Source organism: Belonocnema kinseyi, chromosome 6 (assembly GCF_010883055.1).
Source record: "Belonocnema kinseyi isolate 2016_QV_RU_SX_M_011 chromosome 6, B_treatae_v1, whole genome shotgun sequence".
In the NCBI taxonomy this organism is placed as follows: domain Eukaryota; kingdom Metazoa; phylum Arthropoda; class Insecta; order Hymenoptera; family Cynipidae; genus Belonocnema; species Belonocnema kinseyi.
The window spans coordinates 67759981-67786541 of record NC_046662.1 but is presented as its reverse complement, the minus strand read 5'-3'; the positions used below and the strand labels follow the sequence as shown (position 1 = coordinate 67786541).

The 26561-nt window shown below is 33.3% G+C and overlaps 2 protein-coding genes across 2 annotated transcripts in view; one reads left to right on the top strand and one right to left on the bottom strand.

Moving 5' to 3' along the window:
- The window catches only part of LOC117174476 (lysine-specific histone demethylase 1A), a 367341-nt gene that overhangs the window by 165225 nt on the left and 175555 nt on the right, over nucleotides 1-26561 (bottom strand). The gene's annotated exons all lie outside the window — the stretch shown is intronic.
- On the top strand, nucleotides 14500-20237 carry LOC117174475 (toll-like receptor Tollo). The gene has a single exon (XM_033363627.1). It carries the CDS (start codon nucleotides 14821-14823, stop codon nucleotides 18547-18549), a length of 3729 nt encoding a protein of 1242 aa, XP_033219518.1. The 5' UTR covers nucleotides 14500-14820; the 3' UTR covers nucleotides 18550-20237.

The following is a 26561-nucleotide window of genomic DNA, read 5'->3' as shown; positions in this document are numbered from 1 at the left end:
AACAATTTTAATCAGAAGAGAAATTTTTTTACATAATATTGTTTGGATTACAATTTCTTGCAATATAACATGAAAAAACGTGTATTTATGGAAAATCGTAGAAAAAATTTTTTCAACAAATAATTTGTTGATAACAAAATTTTTTTGCATATTGCCTAATATTGGAATATCTTTAACCAACGCTATTTTATTCAACTTAAGCGATTTCAACCATTATCCCGTTATTGATGTGTTCCGGAAACGTCAAATAGAAAAAAGGCCATTTTTTCGTCATATTTGTTTATTTATAAAAAATTGAAAACCTAATTCAAAAATCAGACTAGAAAACTCTCTTAGAAATCTTGTTAGCTTTTTTCGAATTTTTTTTTTATCGAAATCGGTGAAGATTTGTGGGTTGTATGTTATTCTGAACCATATCGTGCGTTATTTGGCTTAAAATGTTGATACTCGCGTGTTTTTTGCAATTTTGTAAATGTTATAACTCTGGTAAATTTTGGTTTTATAGAAAAAAAGTCATTAGGTTACATTTTTCACCTTTTTAAATACTATGAATATCCGTAAAGGAAGTTTTTTAATTGTGAAAAATTTTGGTCTCAAAAATTTTCATAATACGTTCACTTTTTGAATTTTTATCCAAAATGCCTGGCTAACGAACTTGACCTTTATTTTAGGACACTAAAAGAATATACCAAAGGCCAATCCAATCTGTCTCAAAACGTGGACATTTGACAAAAGCGGGGTAGGGGGTCAAAATAAAAAAAAAATAAATACCTTCTCTTGATGAGAATGTAAAAAATACAAATTTCAACACAAAAAGACTAATTTTTACCCAAAAAATTGAATTTTCGACCAAAATAGATGATTTTTAAACAAAATTATTGTGTTCTTAAGAAAATAGTTGAATTTTCAATCAAATTTTCGTATTTTCAAAGAAAAAAGATTAAAGTTGAGCCACAAAAAATTGTATTTCCATCCCAATAGTTTATTTTTGAAAAAAAAAACACTAATTTTCAATCTGTGACATTTACAACAAAATAGATGAACTTTCATCTAAAAGAGAGGAATTTTCATCAAATCTGTTAAATTTTAAACCCGATTGTTGAATTTTCAAGCCAAAAAGTAATTGTTTAATGAAAAGGGATGACTTTTCTTCCATAAAACATGAATTTTTAATTCAATGAAAAAAAATCATGTTTAAACAAAAAGTTAAATTTTTAAGCCAGAAAAACTAATTTTTTCGATGACAGTTGAATTTTTAAAAAAGAAGTTAATTTTTACCAAATAAGATGATTCTTCAAGAAATAAGAATGACTTTTTCACAAAATAGTCAAATTTTCAACAAAATAATTCAGTTTTGAAGAAAATAATTTACGCTTTAACCAAAACGAATTGACCTTTATCCAAAAATTGTTTCATTGATAACAGGGGAAAAAGAGGAATCCTTTAAAAAAGAGACAGAGAAGAAAATAGGGGCAAGACCGCAGTTTCTAACTAAAATTCAATATCTTGGCTTTTCTTACTAGAATAAATATTTATGCAGGTATTGCTTACCATTACGGACGTTTTATTATGATCTACTGCTGTTTAAATTCAAACAAGCAAGGAATTTCTATATATTTTAAGGAATTTAAAAAAATTGTCAATTTTTCCAGCGATTTCAGAGGATTTCAACAGAATTCAGAGGTTTTTAATCAATTTCAGTGAATTTCAACAAATTTCGACTATTACAAGAGATTTCAACTATTTCAAGGGACTTCAAAACTTTTAGGATACTTTGAAGAATTTTAAAAAATAAGAAAGATTGTAAGTGATTTTAAAAGTAGTTTCAACGATTGCATTATTTTGTAAGGAACTTTGAAAGAAAATATAGATTTTAAGATGTTTTACGGGTTTTCTTCTCGATTTTTTTGGAATTAGCAGGGATTTCATAAGATTTGATGGATGTTATAAATTTCAAGCTATTCTAAAGGATTTAAAATGTAATGTGAATTTTTTTAAATTCAAGTAATTTAACAATATTAAAAAATTGTTAAGAGGTTTCAAAGAATTCCGTAGATTTTTAAAGAATTTCAACGAATTTTCAAAAAGTATTCTGTACATCAGTGATATTAAAAAGATGTCAAGAAATTAAAAGGATTTCTAGAGAACTTTCGGAAATACATGAAATAAAATTTGAAGGGTATTCTAGGGATTTCAACGGATTTCAGGGATTGCAACTAGAAAACTTTTCTTATACTAAAGTGGGCTAGGAATCACTGTAAGAATTTAATCATAAATAGTGATAAGTTACGGCTGCATCTGACTTTATTAGAAGTACTCGCATTTGCCTAGACGTTTGGCCAGGCAACAGGAAAACTGCAGAAAACCATTTTCCGAATTTCAGCGAATTTTGAACAGTCAGGTTTCGAAGGTAAACACAAAGACCATCAAATGCAAAAAATCGTGCGAGTGCTATCCGCATTCGAAATAGTTTGAAATCTGAACTTTTCTCGAGCCGGTTTAGGGAATGCAAAAAGATTGAAGAGTTTTACAGGAATTTCGAGAGAATCTCAACAGCAGATTTCAGAGCTTTCCGAAGAGATTTCATCAGTTAACAAGAATAGTTAATCCCTCAATGTAATATTTAATAAATTTCATAATACTACTATACTACTATTTTTCAAAATCTACGCTACGATTGACACTATTTTTAATATCTCAAATGAGTCAGAAGCTAGTTACGACTTTACGCGTAGGTTTGTTTTCTACCTTGATTACAAAAAAAGTAAACCATTTAAATGTTTAATAACTTGTTCAGTTAAATTCTCCATTAAAACTCGCAATATTACATTCTCGAATAAAAAATGAGATTAAAAATGTGAGATTCACAGCATGAATGTGTTGATGGGAGGCGTTAAAACTCGAATTCATCGACAGGTAGGAAAATCGAAATCATTTACTAAAGCGATTAGTCGTTTCATACCGCGGATACGGTTGATACGGATGATATCAAGGGGATCAAAATAAGCATTTGAAGGCAAAGCAAGTTTTCTTCGATTCGCTGGAGTCTTGGGGTTTAGTAGGCCTTAAGTAGCGCCCATTCCTGACGGGAGGTCGGTGTCTCCACGGGATACCACTTAACGTGTCCCTATCTCGAATAGTAAAGTTAATACGTTTAATCGTTTACACCTCAAGTGTGAAGGCTCCAGTGGATAGTGAGGAATGACTTATAACCATAACCTTAAAAACATCAGGTCTTCGAAGAATTGAATGGAACAAAAGCGATGATACAGCACTCGACGTTTAGTACTCTTTGTAATAATAATAATCACTAAATAGCTTTTAAATCATTATACCCAGCTAATTTCATTTGAAATGATCGAGCGCGTGCTTCGAGTCCAATAAAAACGATTTATAAATAGAGAAAGTGGCGGGCAAGTATAAACAGTTTACACAACTCTAGATCAGTAAATAATGATTAACTACAATTGATCGGTTGCATGCAATTCCAGGGCTCCTATAAAATAGCAATTTTTTTTTCTCTGCACGGAGATAAATTTCGAGAGATTAATTCACGGCACTGCTGCTTGATTTTATCACGCTTTGGCGCGAGAACTAAGGTCTCGGAACCCTTGCATTTAAAACGTCGGTCTCGAAGGATCGAACATTAGGCCACTAGGACATTAGGACATTAGGCCTTTTTTGTTCAGATCTCGAATTCTATGCTTTTAGATCATAAAGTCTGAGACTTTAAAGCACGTAAAAATTGTAGCTCTATAATCACGCGCTTCCATGAATTAATCTCTTGAAATTTCTCTCCGTGTACACGTTCTAAATTTCTCTTTTATGTGTAAAAACACCAAAAATGCGTAAAGTACATGAGTTTTCAAACAAATTGTTCACTTTTTAACTCAAAAAGATATATTTTGAAACAAAAATGGAAGATTTACATTTCTAGTTAAAATCATTCATTTTCAAACCAAAAAAAAAAGAATTTTTAACAAAAGTGATGAATCTTGAAGAAGAACAAGAGAATTCTCAACAAAAATTGTATTAATTGATACTTCGACTAAAAAAAAAGATTTTAATTTTCAATAAAAAAAAATTTTCAATATAGCAAATAAATTTTCCATATGATATAGAATAGTACGATTTTCAGTAAACAAAGTAATTTTCAACTACATAAAACAAATTTATAACGAAATAGTGGAATATTCAACCAAATAGACGAACTTGTAACCTTGTAGATTAAATTTCTATAAAAAAATATTAAATTTGCGATAAAAAAAACTGAACAGGTAAATTTCAATTGAAAAGAATAATTTTCAATAAAAAGGTTTATTAGCAATAAAAGAATTGAATTTTTAACAAAGAAGTTCCACATTCATCTAAGTAGTTGATTTTTCAATCAAAAAAGGTAAATTCTCAGCTTAATTATATTAGGCTTATGCTTATTTACAAATTTTTTACTTCAAATGTGAACAGCGAGATTTTTTACTTTAAACTATCTCACGTTTTTTAATAACTGGTTCTAAAAAATAAGTTATAACAAAATTTGATGTAAAAAACGGTTGAGGGCATGCGATGCTTAGAAAATTGTCGATGTTACCAGTTTTAGGTTCCCCCGGCTTTTTTTCTAGAATAACAAATATTTTGTCTGAAAAATTTAGACGTCCGTTATCTTATTTTATAGCATCTCCGAATTCAGCTTTTAAAAATGTTAATTTTTATGGAAAAAAGCCGGGGGGACTGTACCCGATTGACCACATGACGAAGTATATCACATGCCCTTAAATTGTGTAATTTTTGGTATAAAAAATATCCTTAACTTAAAGCTGCTTCTTATTATTATAGAAATAACATTTGATCAAAAAAATAAATGAAAAGATTAACAATAACTTTTGATATATAATATATATTAATAATCATAATCATAAAAAATTCGAAATAAATATTGAAGGAGTTAATGTAAAAAGAAAAAAAAAACTACAATGGAACGGTTCATTTTAGAGCACTTATATTCTAAATGAACATCTCTCGATCCGTAAAATCCCTTTAAATATTTGAAACAGTTAGATATCTGTGGAAATCATTGTAAAATCCTTAAAAATAAAAAAAATTTAATTTATTCCCTAAAGTTCTCTAAAAATTGATTGAAATCCCTTGAAATAAGTAATATAGACCCTTAAAATTCTTGAAATATTTGGAGGTTCAATGATTCCCTTAAATCTTGTAAAATTCCTTTAAATTTGTGGAAACCCGTACAAAAATCCTTTGAATAATAGTATATTACATCTCAAGTAGTTTTTTTTCTGTCGTCGAGGCGAAAATTGAATTCCACTTAACCCATCTCGCTCCAAAATGTCCATTTTGGCCATTAACTTTCATCCAAGTATCAATGTCTATTTTAATCGGCCCAAAAAATTGCAAGAGTCATACTTCGCTTTTCTTGAGGTCACTCTATCGATCTATGCTATTTAGAAAACGAAAAAAATACTTCCTACCCCTGATTTTTTTATTTGAAAAATAAAAATGGTAGTTTTGAAGGGCATTTTTTTTTAAAGTGCAATTTTCAACGCAAAACACATCTTGAAATTCAGCATCAACTAAGATTGAGTATATAACTATTTACATATACACATATGGATATGTATATATGTTTTAGAGGGCGCTGCTTCTGATTTCGATGTCAAATTTTTTACATTCAAGATGGCGGATCCAATATGGCGACTTTAGGGTTTCGATTTCGCTTTTTTTTCAAACGACATGAAATCTGATGCATGAAGCTCTTTTGGGGTGTTGATAACGATTTTAACGTCAAAGCTATGAAAATGAAATTCATAAATTCAAAATGGCGGATTCAATATCTGAAAAATGTGAAGTTAGAAATAAACATTTTTTATGCGATCTTATCGAAAATTTTGAGGGCCTAAATTCGAATTCATTATTATTTTCGTCGTGTCTCCATTTTCTTTCTTATGTGAAAATACAAGTTGATATAAGTAAATGTTTGTGAGCAGAAAGATTGTTCATTGTCGATTGTTGACTAATAAATTACGATCCGCCATCTTGAATTTTGAAAATTTGACATCGAAATCGGAACCAGCGCCCTCGAAAACATATATATACATATCCATATGTGTATATGTAAATAGTTATATACTCAATCTTAGTTGACGCAAAATTACCTTCTTTCGGGGTAGTTTTACAACCCCTAGATCAAAAAATAAAATAACTATATAGCATAGTCCTATTCCTTGGGCCTAGACCGCCCTGTTTTCATTCAGTTTGCTGAATTTCAAGATGTGTTTTGCGTTGAAAATTGCACTTAAAAAAAATACCCTTAAAAACTACCATTTTTATTTTGCAAATGAAAAAATCAGGGGTGGGAAGTGTTTTTTTCGTTTTCTAAATAGCATAGATCGATAGAGCGACCTCGAGAATAGCGGACTATGACTCTTTCAATTTTTTTGGCCGATGAAAATAGACATTGATACGTGGATGAAAGTTGATGGCCAAAATTGATATTTTGGGGCGAAATGGGTCAAAGACGTGTGTACCCTACGAGTGATGTAAGATAGTTATTTTAAACCCCAAATTATGAGACTGTAGAGCCCTCAGAAAAGTGAGCGTTAAATAGCCCTTTTACAGAAATGGTGCGAGAACGTCCTAGGAAATGAATGTTTTTTATGATGTTGATGATCACTGACCGAATATTCTTCTGTTCCGTTTTCTCCAAATGTCAAGACGGAGGCCAGCTGATATCTATCCTTAGGTTTTTGTGGCACTAATTCTTGCTTTGCTTATTTCTTTTCTTCATTTGTATAGAGAGATGGCATTTTGGTTACTTTTTCCATGATTTTGAGTGTACGAAGATTTACGTTTATAACACTTTTCGATATAATTGCTGTTAATTGAAGGTTTCACGCATTCTATAGTTGTAGATGAATACATACGATTGATGTGGGAGCCATCTGTTCGTGCTGTGATTAGTACTTTCGTATGGCGCGAGATTTGAAAGTATTTCATTCTTGGGTAAGGTTTCACACACGCACACACAGGGCTACAGCAAAATTAATGAAATACATTGTGCGCCATTCAGTGGCCATTTGTGGAACTAATTAACTGACAGCGCTGTGCCATTTGGAACTAATTATCTTCCGCTACCTAGATGGTATGGCCCTCTAACTCTCACTTTTCTGGGGGCCTAATAGACTCATAATATAGTTTTAATTTTATGCATGTGCATTATTTTGAGGTTGCGTCGTTTTTCATCTCTGACTTTCCGGTAATTTGGAAATTATTTATGAAATAAACTTGTTTTATTGTCTAAAAACAAGGTTAGTTTCGGGAGATTAGTTACTATGTTTTTTTTTGTAATTCCAAAGATTTCGGCCAAAAATATTGTGTAGTTTGGAAGTAACGCTCGGGAGAATTGTAACACACATAATCCTCGAAATATACACACACGTTGTCAGCAATATCCAAATTTTTTTTAAAAAAACGTGTGCTGGGACGTTCTTTAGCATGCTGGCTATCATTTCCCAGATTTTGAAGACAAAATATTTCTTCTCCTAGGAAAAAAGCCGGGGGAATCTAAAACTGAAAAAATCGATACTAATTCCTAAGTGCTATGCAAATTAATCACATGCCAAAAAATCCTTTAAAATAAAAAATAAAAAATTGAAATCTTGTGAAAATTTCTTGAAATACCTTAAAATCAACTGAAAATGTTGGAACTTATATAAATTCCTGGAAATTAAATTAAATTTATTTCCTGAAGTTCTCAAGGTATCCCTTGAAATCCCTTGAAATCTCTGGAAATCTTGTAAATTCATTAAGATAGGTAGAAATAATTAAAAATCCCTTGCAATCCTTGGAGATAAAATCAAATCCTTTAAATCTTGTGAAAATTCATTGAAATACCTTAAAATCCCTTGAAATTGTAGAAAACCGTAGAAATCCCTTAAAATTAAATTAAATTTATTCACTGAAGTTCTCTAGAAATCTCTTGAAATGTTTCAAATCCCTTAAAATCTCAGGAAATCGTGTTAATCCGTTAAGATCGGCAGAAGTCATTTAAAATCCCTTGAAATCCTTGGAGATGTAATAAAATCCTTTAAATCTTTTGAAATTTCTTGAAATACCTCAAAAAAATTTTGAATTGCTTTGACATTCTTTCAAAAGGGTCAAAAACTTGAAACTATTGGCAGTCAGCTACATTTCAGAAGTAACTGAAAAAGTATTGATTTTTCTAGTTTTCATTAGGGGCCATCCATATACCACGTGGACAATTTTTCACCTATTTGTGACCCTCCCCCTCGTGGACAGCCCTCGAGTTTTGAAAAATACCCCCCCCCCCGTACTTTGTCCACGTGGACATATATTATGAAAATATAGATATTGTTAGTCTTCCAAATGTCCGGGAACTCGCGACGATTCCATGGAGGTCATTTTAAAACTCACTAAAATTTCAGATTCTTTTGTTTTCAAAGTCAACAGTTCGAAATTCGTTGACTGGCTAACAGCTGTTCGTGCATTTTGCAATAATTTATCGTTAAACTGGACGAAAATTCGAGTGAAAAAACGTCCTTTTAGTACTCCTGAAACCTATTGGGGATGATTTTTTAGGTGCAAACAACTACCAAGAAGTTTGAGTGGCAGCTCCTGATTGGTGCCGAAGTTGACTGGCAGGCTGTCAAACACGCCAAAAATTTGAGAGAAGAAACGTCATTTTAGTACTCTTGAAACCCATTGGGAATGACTGTTTGAATGCTAAGCACTAACCGAAATTTTGACCGGCAGCTTCTCAGTGGTGCCAAAGTTGTCTGGCAGGCTGTCAAACATGCCAAAAATTCGAGTGAAGAAACATCATTTTAGTACTGTTGAAACCCATTGTTGCAAGCTGTGAATTTACGTAAAAAGTGAGATTTACGTAGTTTCTTTTTTTATATACATATTAGTTTTAGAGAAGTGTCCTATAGACGGAGAAAAATGATGTTCAAATGTAGATATTCAAAGCGTAAGCTTGTAGCACCGATACGAAGATATTCATGCCAAACATTTAACATCTTTTTGAGATGTTAGGCGTAAAAATATTTTTATGTTAAACTAAAAGGACCCGTTCATTTTTCGGAACGGTAAAAATTAAGAAAGATAAAATTTCAGAATGGGTTATAATACAGAATGGTATAACCTAGGAATAGCAAAAAGTCGGAAAGAGCAATAAGTCGGAAATCCAAAACTCTGAAAGGCATTACTTCGGAAACCAAAGAAGCGGAATGGGTAGAAATTCAGAAGCGTTAAAATTAGGAGGGTGAAAAATTAGGAATATGTGAATATACAGAGAGGAAAAATTCGGAATTATTAATAAATATACCTATTAGCAGGTGTATAATTGTTTATTTATGGTAGGAAACAAATGTTTATCACAGTGAATTTAGATATCATATCATAATAAATTTATGTTACGTTAACATTAATTTATTATGATATGCTATTGAAATTTACTGTGATAAATATTTGTATGCTACCATAAATAAAAAATTATAGACCTGCTAATAGCAACATTTATTTACTATTCCGAATTTTTCTACTTTCCGAATTTTTCCTCTCCGTATATTTACTTATTCCTAATTGTTCACTCTCCTAATTTTAACGTTTCCGAATTTTTACCCATTCCGCTTCTTTAGTTTCCGAATAAATACTATTCAGAGTTTTAGATTTCTGATTTATTCCTTTTTCCGAGTTTCTGGTATTCCTAACTTCCATTATGTATTATAACCCATTCTGAAATTTTGCCTTTCTTAAATTTTATCCGTTCCGAAAAATGAACGGGTCCCAACTGAAAAACATTCAGATGTTAAAACCGTTTGAGCGCATGCGCATCGCACATTGCAATTTCACGACTATATTTGAAAGCTATATATATTGAATATTAAAATTATGGAATATTACAATTTTTGAACATTTCCAAAGAATAAAAATTAGATGTCCTTAAATAAAATTGGATAACTACTTTTTTTGTCTGAAGAAGAGAACAACGATCTTATGTTTTAGGTTTATTAACTTAACACATTTGACAAAAGGTTTGTAAATTTTAAATAAAATTTGAGTTTACGTAACTTAAAATCGATAGAATATTTAATTCAGATTACAGATCATTCGTTCTCCGATTATTCATCCCCGTTTTTATTTTGAATTAGAAATATTGAATATAACCTCAACTTTACTGAATGCATCATCTGGTCGACATTTTATACCGTTTATCAGTTTTTCGTTCATGTACGAACATTAAAGTTTAATTTAAAATTCACAAATAAGTTATCAATTAATTCCTTGAATGGCCATAAATAAGTAAACTCCTAAAATATTTACAGACGTAATTTGACAGAACCATACATGTAATATCTCGGATTTTTCAGTTGAACCTTTTGAATGCTAGAGGGTAACATTTCACTTTTTAAGATCTACAGATGCTAACTTCGAACATCTAGATTATTGTCCTATAGTTAAACATATAATATGTTAACCCTGAACATTTAGATTTTATTTTTGAACATCCATTTTTCTCCGTGTAGATGAGAAAATTTTTTTTAATGAAAAGGACAAAACTTTCATTCGGTTGCTGATTAAAATGTCAGTCAATTTTGGCACTACTCAGGAGCAGCCAGTCAAATTCTTTGTTAGTTGTTTGCACAAAAAAAATCATCCTCAATGGTTTTAAAGAGTAGTAAAATAACTTTTTTTCACTTGAATTTTCGACATGCTAGACAGTTTGCCAGTGAAATTTGACACCACTGAGGAACAGCCAATCAAGTATTATCTTACTTTTTAGCACCTAAAGAATCATCCTCAATGCGTTTCAGGAGTACTAAAATCACTGTTCTAATTTTCATCCTGTCATTTTTTATATGCTTGAAAGTCTGCCAGTCAACTTTGGCACCACCGAGAAGCTACCAGCAGTCAAACTTCTTGTTAGTTTTTAGCATTCAAACAATCATTCCACGTGAGTATCAAGAGTACTAAAGCTACGTTATTTCACTCGAATTTTTGACCAGTTTAACGATAAATTGTTGCAAAATGTACCAACAGCTTTAAATCAGTCAACGAATTTCGAACTGTTAACTAGGAAAACAAAAGAATCTGAAATTTTAGTGAGTACTAAAATGACGTCCATAGAATTGTCGCGAGCTCCCGGACTACAAGAAGTTTAAAAGGACCGATGAATTGGCTGAAAAAATTCGGATTAGCTTAGGAACGTGAGCTTAAACATGATTTGAATTGCAAAGAAAAAATCGTGAAAAAAATGTAATAAAAATAAGAATTCTATTATGCGCAAGCACAATATAAAAGTTCGAGTATACCTAGAGTACACCTTGTCTCATTTCAGTATATTTTCCACAGATTTAGAGAAATGTGTGTCCACGTGGATTCTAGCCCGACCCGCCTGGTCCCCCTCGTGGACAAGCGTGGAATTTTGCCATACCCCCCCCCCCTAAAGTATCCACGTGGTATATGGATGGCCCCTTCCTGAAAGAATGTAACCCGTAGTTACCAAATTCGTTATTTATTTAAAAAAGTAATTTTGTTACAAAAATAGTGACTTGTTATTAAAAATAAGTTATTTCTCATCACTGAATTCTATCATCAAACAGCTACTCAAATATTTATACTTATTTATTGTTTATTTATAAAACGAATATCAATATTAATATTTGTAACATTCATTAAATTCAGCATAATAAAAAACTCTACTTATAAATAAAGTAACACTAATTAATTAAATTGAAATGACAATGTTTATTACTGAAAAAATTCCGTCAAGTTGATGCCGGATTTATCTTTCCAGTGGCCAGTTGCCACATTGTGGAAATTAAATATTTAATAATGTTTAACCAAGGCAGTTGATTCCTTGGTTGCTTTTGAGGAGATAATTTACGCAAAAAGGCTGAGAGTTCACTCAGGAATAAATTTTTAACACTGTTGCAGTTTGTGGTGTGACGATAAATCATTCGAGCGATATTTCTTTTTTGGATACAGTATGTACTGAAGAAAGAACTTGCAAAAGTTATTCCTTATTTTAATTTGGTATTCGACTTTGGTATATTCGAAAGCAAAAAAAAAATTATTGAAAAGCTTCAGAAGCGTGTGCAAAAATCGTGCGAGTAAGAAACAAGAATACGACCTCGCGGATGCGAGGGGCTTAAAATTGATTGCGCGGTGTCGCTGTATTTTTGTAGCGATAAAATATATAAGAAACCAGGAAGGTACTACGGCTTAAAATGTGGACCTGCCAACTTTTATGCTTCTTTCGCGCGAACGATTTTTGTGGCCATTAAAATTTTTATAGCGTTTAGCCATGGTTTTATGATATCCCAATATTTTTAATTTTCCAAGTGCGATTTTTATTGCCGAAACAATTTTGAACCCCTCTGCGCAGTCGAAAAGATAAAACCAATATTTTTCACTCTTCCCGTGGGAACATTTATATCCAAATAAAATTCTCAGTGTAGAAAATAAGCAAGAAATTTTTAGCTAATAGCGTCCATCTGGGTACAAAAATTCCGTCTCGATAACATTTACAATAAAAGAATTTTAAATTTAAATTTATAATGTTCTGCGCAATGATCCGCATTTTCCTATCTTGAATTGAACTTTTTTTTTAATCTTCCAGCTCCAAGTCTCCATAAAAATTTCAAATCAAATAAGAAACTTCATATTTAAAATAGTTTAGTCACAAATTTGGTAAATTTCCAATTTTTTTTAATTCTCTATTTTAAGTGATGTAATTAAAATCATATGCTTATATTATAAAATTTTCTGTAAACGTTTCTTTGATTTGGAATGGTTTAAGTTTCAAATTTGAAATTGTTCAATTTTGAGCTGCTCAATTTTGACTTATAGTATTTTATACGTTGCAAAATTGAGGCTTTTAAATTTCGAAGGATATATTTTGAAATTTTTCAATTTCAAAAATTTGAATTCGAGATATTTCACTTTTAAATATTTTAAATTTATAAACTTGCAGAAGATTTTCATTAAAAAATGAAAAATATTTGTTCGTAAATCGAAATTGTTGAAGTTTTAATTCCTCATTCACGAAAAGAACTCATTCAAATACCATTTACTCTTGATGTTTCGTTACAAAATTTCGTTTCTTAAGCTTCCCAAAATAAATTTATTTAATTTTAGTGCTTTAAATTTAAAAAATTGCATGTTCGATTCTAAAACCATAAAATTGTGTATGCTTACTTTCCAACTCAATATTTGTAAACTACAGCTAACACACTAAACTATATAGCATTAAAATATGAAAATTCTTGAAAATGTAATATATTAAATTTTCATGTTATAATGATAAAATTTTAAATCTATACATTTTGAAAAAACTTGCTGATTTTAGCTAAGATATATCAAGGCTACAAAAATGTACTCTCTTAACGTGAGACAGTTTTCAACTTGGCTTTCTCTCAATCATCTCAACTTCTTCAAATTGTTATTAAACGTAGCAAACATTAGAATACTGACATGACCATGAAGTATTTTTTCCCATCAATGACCTCAATTCTGTAATGGATGTAATTTAGAATTAGTTTGAATTTGAAATTGTGGAACCATTTGCTAAATTAAACATAAGTCAAAAAGTAAATTGGATTCTTTACAGCTTGCAATTCAATTGATTCACATTGAAATTCATACTTTTGAAACCCAGTCTAAAATATTTAACAGATATATCTATAACCAGAAAGATAATAATCCCATATTTTTCATAATATATTATTTTTCGCTAAAAAAATAACTGCGCGTGGCTCCCGCATAATATCCAGATTTATCAAGCTCGTATAAATTAGAAGTTCATTAACTAAGAATTATAACCGGTGGATGCAAGAATTACAACTTGAAAATTTAATGGGACTTTAATAATCTTCAGTTCTTAAGCCGCAGAGTCTCCTTCGTGTCTTATTTATATTATCGGCTTAAAAAAGATACTGACACCACGCAATCAATTTCACGCGTAGTGATTTGAATGCCGGGTCGATAACGTGATTAAACCATCAAAATTAAAATCTGTATCGAGATTAGAGAACTCGTTTCTACTCCAACCGTATCATTCAATACCTATAATTTATCATTGTAATTAAAATTATTTGAGTATGAAAAAATCGTTCACTGAAGGTCATTTAAGCGCAAGGGGGAGACCTCTTCTTGGGGTGGAGAGGGGGAGGCGATGAAAGAGGCCAATTCGATAAGGATAAGAAAATCGACAGAGGCTCTCGAGACCCAACGAGCCACTGCACGGACCCAAAGATTATATCCGTGTCTTGTTTTTATAGGCTCTGCCGGAACGTTCTGCCGGCTGGGTCTCAGGTTGAGCCAAGTATAAGTGGGGAAAGGAAAGGTGGTCGGAGGGAGGGCGCGAGAGCTGGTTGAGAGGTGAGGGAGGAGCTACTGGTAGCGGGCCTTGCATGGGCCAGCCAAGTACTGAACAACCAGTCCTCGGAGAACCGTGACTCCTTTCAGAGTTCACCCTTTCCCCACGCTGGCAAAAGTCGCCATTTTTTATCAAATGAAAACCCGAGACGTGGTCGGCTCGCTCGGATTATCAAATGTTACCTACAGGAAGTTTCAACTAGGTACCAGGAATTACCAAATGTCACCGGATACCACGACCTTGACCTTGGGATTATAGTTTAACAAGATGTCGGAGAATAGTTACGCGAAAGTGCGGTGGCTGTGTGAACAAATAGAATCATGTGTGACGTGAGATAGGTGTGATTTAAATGGGCTGAGAGCCAGTGATAATAGACGAGTGACGTTCATTAAAGAAGGCGCGTAAAAATGCAGGTCGGTCCTGCTTTCTTCGCGATACTGCTGGGAACGATATTCGGGGTTCTCGGTGCCTCGTTAAGCAAGGCCCTGAGATACAAGGCGCCGGACGAGTGCGAATGGGTAGCGACGGGCGACTTGGCCGACGATGTATCCCTCGTATGCCGGTTGAGAACAATCAACAGCGAATTGGAGAACACGAATTTCAGTGTCATTCAACCGCACCACACGGTTCGCTTAAAGCTCGAGTGTAGCGATGCCCTTTTCTATCAGAGTTCGCTGAGCGCTGGCAGCTTCAGACCGCTGGTGGAGCTACGCGAACTCGTGATCGAGTACTGTAAAATTGGTAATTTGTCGGATGAGGCGTTCAAGGGGTTGAAGGAACTACGAAATTTGACTGTTCGGACCCACAATACCGATTGGTCTGCAATGGCACTTGAGATATCTGCGAGGGCCTTTACAGAAGAGCTTAATCAACTTGAGAGGCTCGATTTGGGGGAAAACAACATGTGGAGTTTACCAGAAGGGTTATTGTGCCCCCTGCATAGTCTGGAGGTGCTCAATCTCACGAGAAATAGACTGAGGGAAGTGGAGAGTTTTCAATTCAGTTTTCGAAATAGATGTGCTCCCAACTTGAAAATTCTGGACTTGAGTAACAACAGCATCGAATCTTTGCCATCAGCTGCGTTTTCCGGGTTGTCGAGGCTGCACAGCTTGGACTTGGGTAGTAACTCTATTGCTTTTATGGCCGATCGGGCCTTGGAAGGTTTGTCTTCCTTAACTGTCATCAAGCTAGCTAACAATCGACTCCCGAGTTTACCACCCGAGTTATTCAGCGATGCACGTGACGTGCAGGAGATTTATTTGAGAAACAATACACTAGGCGTGCTACCGCCTGGTCTCTTCGGCGAGTTGACCCAGTTGGTAGTATTAGACTTGTCCAGAAACGAACTGACGGCAGAATGGGTGAATGCTGCGACCTTCGGGGGCCTCGTACGTTTAATAGACTTGGACTTGTCTAGCAATAGAATAGCCCGTCTCGAGCCAGCGGTCTTCCGCGACATGTACAGCTTGCAAATCCTTCGCCTGCAGGAGAACCTCCTCGAGAGCCTCTCGGAAAATACTTTTTCTGCTTTGTCAAACTTACATACATTGGTACTCAGCGACAATCGACTGACTGCGATAGATGCAACTACACTCAGTGGACTTTATGTATTGAGCATCCTCTCATTAGATAACAACAGACTCGAAACCCTGCACTCGAGTTCCTTTCGCAATGCTTCTTCTTTGCAAGACCTTCATTTAAATGGCAATCGACTCACAGCGATTCCAGATGCCTTAAAAGCTACTCCCTCGTTACGCACCCTCGACCTCGGGGAAAATCTTATTTACGAAATACCAGACGGCACATTCGATCACGTATCCCAGTTGTATGGGTTACGCTTGACCGAGAATCACATTGGCAATTTGACGAAGGGTATATTCGATAAGATCAAAGAGCTCAAGATACTCAATCTTTCGAGAAATAGGATACAGCACATCGAACCCGGTTCACTCGACAATAACCTCAACATCCAAGCAATTCGTCTCGACGGAAATCAATTGACGGACATCGCGGGATTATTCGCAAATCTCCCGAATCTCGTGTGGTTGAACGTGAGTGACAATAAGTTAAAGTGGTTCGATTACGCGATGATACCGACGGGTTTACAGTGGCTGGATATACACTCAAACGAGATCAGTGAGTTGGGAAATTATTTCGAAATCGAGACGCAGCTACATCTCAATACCTTCGACGCGAGTGAAAACAAGTTAAAAGAGATCACGGGCAGTGCGATACCTATGAGTATCGAAACATTGTTGCTCAACGACAATCAGATATCGCGAGTGACAAGTTACGCCTTCTTCAAGAAGCCGAATTTGACGCGAGTGAATCTCAAAGGCAATCGGATACGTAGTTTGCATCCGTATTCGTTACGTCTCAGTGTCGTGCCCCTAGATAAGCCCCTTCCAGAGTTTTATATAGGCGACAACGACTATCTCTGCGACTGTTCGATGGAGTGGCTGCAGGAAGTTAACAACAATCAAAGCAAGAGTAGGAATCAACCACAAGTGATGGATCTTGAGAGTATCTACTGCGAGCTTCTTTACGACCGGGAACACGTTTACGTACCATTGGTGGAGGCATCGCATTCCCAGTTCCTTTGCAAGTACGAAGATCACTGCTTGGTGTTATGTCACTGTTGCGACTTTGATGCCTGCGACTGTGAAATGACCTGCCCGACCAACTGTACCTGCTATCACGATCAATCGTGGTCGGCGAACGTGGTTGATTGCTCGAGAGGCGGGCACATTGGTAAGCTGCCTGAACAAATACCTATGGACGCAACGCGCCTCTACCTCGATGGCAACGATCTCCGAGTTATAACCAGTCACGCGTTCATTGGCAGGAAAAAGCTAAAGGTCCTCTTTCTCAATAACTCTAACATCGAGATCGTGCAAAATAGATCCTTCAACGGCCTGAGAGAACTCGAAGATCTGCACCTGCAAGACAACGGTATTCGGGAGCTGCGAGGCCACGAGTTCGAGGGTCTCGAGGCCCTAAAAACCCTGCACCTCGAGCGCAACAAACTCTCCGTCATAGCGAACAACACCTTCACACCACTCATTTCCCTACGGATTCTGAGATTGCAGGGCAATCGCCTGACGACCTTAGCTGTGTGGTCGCTGCCTACGTCCATCGAGGTGAGTCTTTCTGAGAATCTGTGGTCATGTGATTGCGAATATCTCAGGGACTATCGGAAGTGGATTCGCAATCCAGGAGTCATTGTCACCGATGAAGCAGACCTTAAGTGCTTCACAAACTCAACAATCGATGGATATTCAGAGGACATTGAGGGCAATGTCCAGTCCAACATCGAGGATAATGGTGTGGAATCTGCCCTCATCACGAGCAGGGGATACAGCGCAAACGGTACCACCTGCACAGGACTGGAGAACATGGAGAACAGCACCTATGCCAGCTTCCCAAAAAAAGCACCCTTCGGAGATCAGGATTACCTTCCCCTGCTTGTTACCACGCTCGTGGCCTTCCTAATCCTCATGATCTCCTGCATACTGGCCTTTGTCTTTCGCCACGAACTCCGCGTTTGGTTTCACTCACGCTTTGGAGTTCGGATATTCTACAGGCACGCCGATGTAGATCGGGACGATCGAGACAAACTTTTTGATGCTTTCGTGAGTTACAGTTCCAAGGACGAAGCTTTCGTTGCCGAGGAACTCGCTCCGGTTCTCGAGATGGGAAATCCATCCTACAAACTTTGCCTCCACTATCGAGACTTCCCCGTGGGGAATTTCATTGCCGATACTATCGTCCAAGCGGTGGAGTCTTCCAGGAGGACAATCATGGTTCTCTCGGAGAATTTCATCAAGTCTGAGTGGTGCCGTTTTGACTTTAAATCGGCTCATCACCAGGTACTTCGAGACCGAAGACGACGTCTCATCCTGGTCCTCGTTGGCGAAGTGCCGCAGAGGGATCTGGACCCGGACATCAGACTGTATCTCAAAACAAACACCTATTTACAATGGGGTGACAAACTGTTTTGGGAAAAATTACGGTTTGCCCTTCCCGATGTTCCGAACAATCAGAGGACAACGCCGAGAAGACAACCGCCACCTGTACGACGGCAACATAATAACCAGATGTCTAACGGACCACGAACACTTGCTGTTCACATATGAGTTACGACCAGCTGGAAACTGGAAAGTATCGATTTTACGTGGTTCTGTGCTTCGTGTCGAGTGTCTGTGTATATAAAGTTACAAATCGACTGTGACGAGATAAATGTGCATTGTGCGTGGCAAATTAAAGTCTGTAAATAGTGAGATAGGTGCGAACGAAATTTTTAGAAGAGCGTTAAAGACATTATTATTATAATTTTGTAAATTTCAGGGAGTCTGATGTAAATATATGTATGGGTTGGAGGCATTTGTACCCGATTGGTGATCGATTAAACGAAACGGGTGTAAATGCCTTTGATTTGCGAGAGCTTGTATCATAGATCGGCACCGGCAAAAGAGACTTAGCCATGACCCGGGTTGTGATTCTGTGCTTACGTTGTACGTAATTTCACGCTTATCGATTGCGATATAAGAGTTATGTAGTTTCGAATCGGTGTTCTCTGGTGAACGTACGCGGTACATTGTGATTATAACGAACACTGTGTAGCCTGTATATTATAACGAAATTAAAAGTCATTCGGTCACGTAGATACACGAGCGACTAGTTATTATTATTCTTGCGCGATTTTTAATACGTAATTATAGAAGCGAATTTATAGTTACGAGTTTTTGCTGTGGTTCCTAGTTCTTTGTTTTTGTTTTGGAATGATTTGAAAAGTCATGAAAAATTTTATTTAATATTGTAGACTGTGTCTGTGAATAATGGTATTGGCGGAGAGTATTAGGCACGCAAATGTTGACCGAGTTTGAAGAATTTATCGAAAGAAACCAAAAGGTATGTTATAGCAATTTTATTTATGATAAGGTTATAAAGATTATAAAGGAAAGATATGGAAATAAATAAAAAGTGCCTCATACTTTCCGCCAAGTCCGGTATTTTTAAAATACCTAACAAATCGCTATTTTTAGGCCATAAATTGAAAGATTCGGTCGTTATTGTTTAATTTATTGAAAATGTTACTAACCAGCCTCACGAGATTTATTCTTTTATGTATGTAGCTTCGAGCGGGCTATCTCGCTTACGGTGATATCACTTCTTAAATACTCTTATGTGAGTCCGCGCATTCGTGAAATACACTTGCATATTAGTACATGTTTAATTAAGGAGACTCCTTCCGTTTGAGGTCTCGGCGCCAACAATGTGCCCATAATGACTCAATTGGAATTGCGGGAACGCGAAAGTACTGCCTCTTTTGTAAAGTAGTATGTACTCAGTATTTATTTTCAATGGCAATTTTTTCCGCCAACTTGGAATAATTCAAAGCCTTCACGCCACTTGAATTCTTCAACTTGAACTTAAAATGTAACGTTGGATAGCGAATTTTTTTAATAGTAGAAAAACGTAAAATTTCAGCGCCTACAGGAAATACTATCTAGAAAACAGAAACTTGTACCTGTTGTATAATTTTTGCAAATATTTTTTTTTCCGGCGAATGACGCGCGTACATGTTGCTCCTCGCAAAACTTGACTGAATGCTTAAATTGTCTTCTTCGATCGGGTACTAGAAATGTAAATGTTAGACTGTACGATGTAAATTACTGTATCTGAATGCTTCAGAAATCAGGATTAAAAAAAAATGTTTCCCCGAATGTGATGCTTCTCTCTCCAAATACTCGATGATTTGGGAATGCACTCTTACAGCAAAATATTTAATGGACGAATAAAATCCTCTATTACCACGTTTAAACTGTGTGTTTTGAATTCAAAAAGATCCTTAATTCCTACGCATAAATGATTTATTTCTTGACTATCATATTTTATTCAATGGTTGAATTTATTTGAAAAAAATATCACTTTGGTAATTAGTTATATAAATATTAATTTCTTCTCACCTATTTAGATTATAAACCTCGAAACCCATTCAGGCCAACGTGTAAATTGAGACAAAGTAGAGCATGATATCTTAAAGAATACCGCTACGAGCGACTTAACATATAACTCGACATTAATCTTACACGTAGATCACTTCATCCGATATACATAATGCCTTATTATTATTCCTTGAAGCCGGAAATTACGTTCTTACGAAATTAGGCATCTTAACACTACTTCAGACTTTTTTTAAAAAGTATTTACTTACAAATTCACTCGGGTTGTTAATTATGTGAAGCGAAATGCATGCTACTTTTAAAGTAATTTAGAATAATTTGAGAAGAATAAAATAAAAGTCAAGAATCAAAGCACAACAAATTTTATATTTGTAAGCGTTAGCATCAATAATTTTAAACTGCAAATCTTTTATTGCGGTTTCAAATTGTAGTGTTCACATTTTAAAAATTAGAAATTGTATGCACTTTTCAAATAACAATCGTATAATTCGAATTCTAATTAATTAGGGTATCTAGTGATTCTTACGAAAAAAATTAAATGTCTTTTTCAGGTATTCCAGGTCAATAAATCAAGTTTAATTAAGTTTCTTTTTTTTAAATCAAATAAAAAAACTGTTTTATTAAATACTTCAGTCATTTTAGAAATATTGAAAATGTTGCATTTAAAGGTGATTTTATAATTCGATAATATTTGACATATTGTCAGGTAAAAATTCAAATAAAATTTACAAGTCACTAACAAATTATAGTTAATTAATTTTTAAATATTCGAAATTTTTAAAATAATTGTGAAAACGCAACTGTGAAATCTTTTGAATCTGTGTAAAATCTTTAAAATACTTGACATTTTTTTGAAGTCCTTTAAAACATGTTGAAATCCTTTATATTGTTTGAAATCTTTGAAATCTGATGTATACGCCTTTGTAGAATCCTGTAAATCCTTGTGTAATCTTGAAATTCCTTAAAATTCTTTGAAATCTTTTTAACACTTTATAAATCTCTTAAAAGAATTGGAATTTTTTAAATATTTTTAAAATTTTGAAATTTATGTAAGATCTCTTGAAATCATTTGAAATATTTTGAAACCTTCTGAAATCATTTGAAATATTTTGAAACCTTCTGAAATCATTTGAAATATTTTGAAACCTTCTGAAATCATTTGAAATATTTTGAAACCTTCTGAAATCATTTAAAATCGGTTAAAATCTTTGAAACCTGATGTGAATAACTTTTTGAAGTCTTTTGAATCTCTGTGAAATCACTGAAATCCTTTACATCTTTGTGAAAACTTTGTCACCTTTGTAAACTCATTCTGAAATATGGTGTACACTCGAATGTTGAATGGGCAACCTCTCGAAAATTCTAATCCGGAAACTGAAGTAACATCGTAATTTTTAACTAATAATATTTCTAAGTTGAATATTGCAAAGAAAGTTATAAATTAATATTACCTCACAAATTTAAATTCTGCAAATAATAAAAGACTATAAGCAATAATAAAAAAAGATTGAAATGTCTGTTTGCATTTCAATAAAATCAATTTTTGATTAGCAAACAGGAAAAAAATAAAATTCAAGGTGCTTATGAAAAATTCAAAGATGTTTTCTAGATTTTAAAAGTGCATGCCCTGTAAATAACAGTTTTCAAAAGATAATGCAAAATTAAAATATTTAAATCAAAAACTATTAAAAAATGCTGTTTAGATTTTAAAACGCGATTACTTGATACCATAATTTTTCGTCTTTAATGACAGTGTTATAATATAAACCACTTACGGTATTCAGTAAGTCAAAATAACAATTAGATCTGCTTCTCGAGGCTTAAAATATAAAAATGTCTTTATTTTCATTCTTTATAATAGAATTACTTAAATAAATATTTACCAGAACTAAATTCTTATTTTATTGACTGTTTTAGTTTACATATAATATTTACATAAGCGGGTTGGGATTCAATACGATTTTATAGATTTCAAGAGATTTTGAGAAAAATCCAAACAGTTTTTAGGTTATTCTTATTAACTGCAAAGGACCTCACAAAATGTGAAAGAATTTTAAGGGATTTCAATAGATATACAATTTTCTTAAAGTTTTATTACTTCTATTAATTTTAAAGAATTTAGCAAGAATGAGGGGTTTTCTTAGGATTTCAAAAATTTAAAGAGATTTTGTAATATTTCAGGGGATTTCACAGGATTTCAAAAACTCAATGTGGTTTTAAAGAATTTCGTTGAATTTCGGACGATTTGGAAGAATTTCACATAATATAATTGATCAGATTTTAGGATATTTTAAAAGATTCCTAGGATTTTTAACAGGTTCAAATAAATTGAAGAGATTATAAAGGATTTGAGATATGTTAGAGTATTTTAAAAGATTTCAAGGACTTTTGAATAGATTTCAATAACTTAAAGGAATTTCAAACAAATGTAGGGTATTTTTAAAAGAACCCAAAAATGTAGTTGCTGTTAAAAATTTCAAGGTATTTTAAAAGATTTGAAATATTTTAGGTAATTTTAAAAGATGGCCAGAATTTTCATGATATTTAATGATTTAAAAGTATTTCAAACACTATTTTTTACGCGATTTTATAGAATTTTGGAAAACATAGAACAACTTTATAGAACGAACAAGGTTTTAGGATATTTTAAATGATTCCATAGGATTTTAAAAGGATTTTAACGTCTATTATCAGATTCCTGAGCATTTCAATGATTTTAGGAGTTTTCAATGCTCTAAGGTATGATAATACATTTGTGCGGAAGTCACGAAATTTAATATCATTTTTCAAAACATTAGAATAAAAGTAATATATTTCTTTACAATTATTTAGAATCATTTTTAAATTAAAAAATAAAGGGAACATGACTATTTCCGTTTTCGAACTAACTCTGCATTCAACCTATCAATCAAACATTTCACAGCTAACAAGTGTATCTTTTTATATCCATATACTATGCTAAGCTATGAAATAATTAGCTTTCCAATCTAAAAATTTGTTTTTAATTTGATTCTTCAGCAAACACTTTAACACGAAGAATTTTTGACTGTCTCAAAAAGAAGAATTAACCGTTGATAATTGAATTTCGTAATTGGAATTGGATTCTGGATTGGATTTTCGTAATTTTCAAAATTGGATGTTGGCATGTGGCGCGAATTTTCTACAAAATCACAGGCTGTTCAGAAATGAAAAATGTTTAAATTTGTTACAATTTTAAATTTAAATCTCAAATGAGAACATTATAAATTTTATAATATTAATCTTGAAGGCAGAAAATTTTAATTTAATTTGAGAATGCTGTAAAACTGTCATCTGACAAAATTTAAAGAATAACCTGAAATTGAAACAATACTAATTTAATCAATTTTAACGACAGAATTAAAAGCTAGCGCACTGTAGAAGTTATATACCCTTCGATACTGAACAATAAATTCAGGAAAGTAAATGCTAAAGTTATTCAAAACGGGAATTTCATTCATGAACTTTAGTTTACGATTCTTAAGTGCATTTAATTGAAAGGTATTGCTAATAATCTTCCTTTGCAAACCTACACCTTCGGCATAAAAATGAAAAATGAACTTGCATTAAAACTGCAGCAGCGGTACACTGCAACTTTATACCTGTCTATTAAATCTCCGAGAATTTTTCCTCTGTGCTTGGAATATATAAATTATGCAAAGATAATCACGAACTTATTTTAAATGAAATCATGGCATATTGAAAACGCAGCTAGGGAAAGTTTGCTATAGCAGCAGGAGTAAAAAAGGCAAGATGCACTTTGAAATTACTTGTGGCTACCTGACGTGAATGACAAAGTCGTGTTGACATCTTTTATCTTGTTATATCGTGAACGCGGATCGGAATTTTACTATCCAGAAAGAACATCTATTATGATGAGGAAAGTTGATAATAAGCTAAAGTGTAAGTAATGCCAGTTCGTGCTTTGTTCGAGAGTTATGCCTTTCACGGTGATAAACTTTCCAGGGATAGAGACGAATGATTCAAAATGGCACTCGTTCTCTTCAATACCTGACGTAATGGAGTCATCGATCTATCTTCATTACGTAATTAAAGTCATTTTGAAATATATCAATCCCACCTTTGATATCTTCAATATTCTGCATTGCGTTACATTTTAAGAAAGTTGCGATAATTGTTGCTATTTCTTATTTATACTGTGGCAATTTATAATAACCTTGCGAAAGATTTTTGGTTGATTGCGAACCAATTTATTCAGATTATAACATTTTCCAAGTAGGAATAACACTAATCCGTAAAATCAAATTTTTCTAAAAATTGCTAATGACGAATTCCATTTAAATTCAGAACAAATTTCAAGAGAAATCAAGGATTTTTTTAGAAATTTAATAGGAATTATTTTTGGATTACTTACAATCACTCGAAGATTGCCTATTACTGAAAAATTGACAGAAAACCTGAATTGTTTTGTTCTTGGTAAACCACTGTCACTTACGAGAAAAAATTATATCAAAAGAAAAAATTTTCCGACCAACACAGACTTTGTAAAAAAAATTGGAAAACAAATCATATTGGAACTCTATAAGACGGACATGTCTACCTCATTTGAAATGGAATTAATCTAATTTCAAAACATTCTTTAAGCAATATTTAGAGAATTCATTGCCGCAAACATGTATGTCTCAATTAAAAGTAATCTTAGTTTTATTCATGGGAAATTCTATGAATAAAATTTATAATAAACTTGAGAAAAATTTGTGGTTGATTATGAACGAATTTATTCAGATTATAACATTTTCCAAGTAGGAAAAGTACTAATCTAAAAAATCACATATTTCTCAAAATTGTTGATAACGAATTCCATTTCAATCCAGGAGAAATTTCAAGAAAAGTCTAGGAAGTGATGTCAGAATTACTTGGTATTTGAATATATTATTCTATGGTTAAAGTAAAGGAACCCATATGAAGCAGATTGCCCAAAAATGATTTTTGGATTTGTTACAATGAATCTAAGATACCTGCGAATTCTGCAAAATTGACAGCAAGTTGTTTCAAAGTTTAGTATTTTCCGAAAGGAAAGGAAACTTCTTATTTATTCGAAATGGGAATTCTTTCTCTTTCAATTGATCCGAAAAAAATTTTATTTCTGAAAAATGACAATTTATCGTTTTTTTTTAACTTTTCGAAACTGAATTTTTCATTCGTGATAAACCACTGCTTCACATCAAAATAAATTGCTTCAGAAAAACTTAATTTTTTATTTTTGCTCGGAAGAAACGAAAGGTACAAATAGAATTTTCAGATAAAAATTCAAACATCTGGAAAGGTTCTACAAAAAACACCTTTTACTCTTTTATGATAGCTTGCATCATTAACGAGAAAAAAAATTACATTAAAAGAAAACAATTTACGGCATCAAGAATGGACCTTCTTTTGTTTATCTGTTTTATGGAGGCTTAATCAATTCTCTAAATTGTAATTTGAACATTTTTTTGTTCCTTTCGTTGTTGTTTCCGAGAAAAATGCAAAAATTAAATTTTTCAAAAATAATTTTTTTTAGGATGAAGTAGCGATTTACCAAAACAGAAAATATATTGTTATTTTTCAAATTTTTCTAACTTATTTCGGTATCAATTAAAAGAGCAAGAATTTCTACGTCGAATAAAAAGAAAATCCCGAATAACAACGTTCGGTAGGAAAATACTGCAATTTTAAATCATTTCCTATCAATTTTAGGAATTCGAACTTAATATTAAAATTATTGTGACAAATCCCAAAGAAATTTAATAAAATATTAGATACGTATTCCCGTATTTTCACCACAGAATGGTATTTCGAAATAACAAATTATTTTGTCACTCTATAAGATGAACATGTCTACCACATTTGAAATGGAATTGGTCTAATTTCAAAACATCCTTTATGCAATGTTTTCAGAATTTATTGAGTCAAACATTTCTGTCCCAATTAAAAGAAATCTTAATTTTATTCATAGGAAATCTGGCACTCCTGCCGATTGGAAACGTGTTGGTTCCCAGTAATATAAAGAAGACTGAGAAAGAATAAGGAAACTTTCCTTTTTCTCCCTCTTTTTCACTTTGTTACATACGAGGGTAGTTCAATAAGTCCTTAGAATGAAGTATAAAAACAATTTTTTTTGGGTAAATTTTTTTTTTATTTTTCAACATAATCTCCTTGGAGCT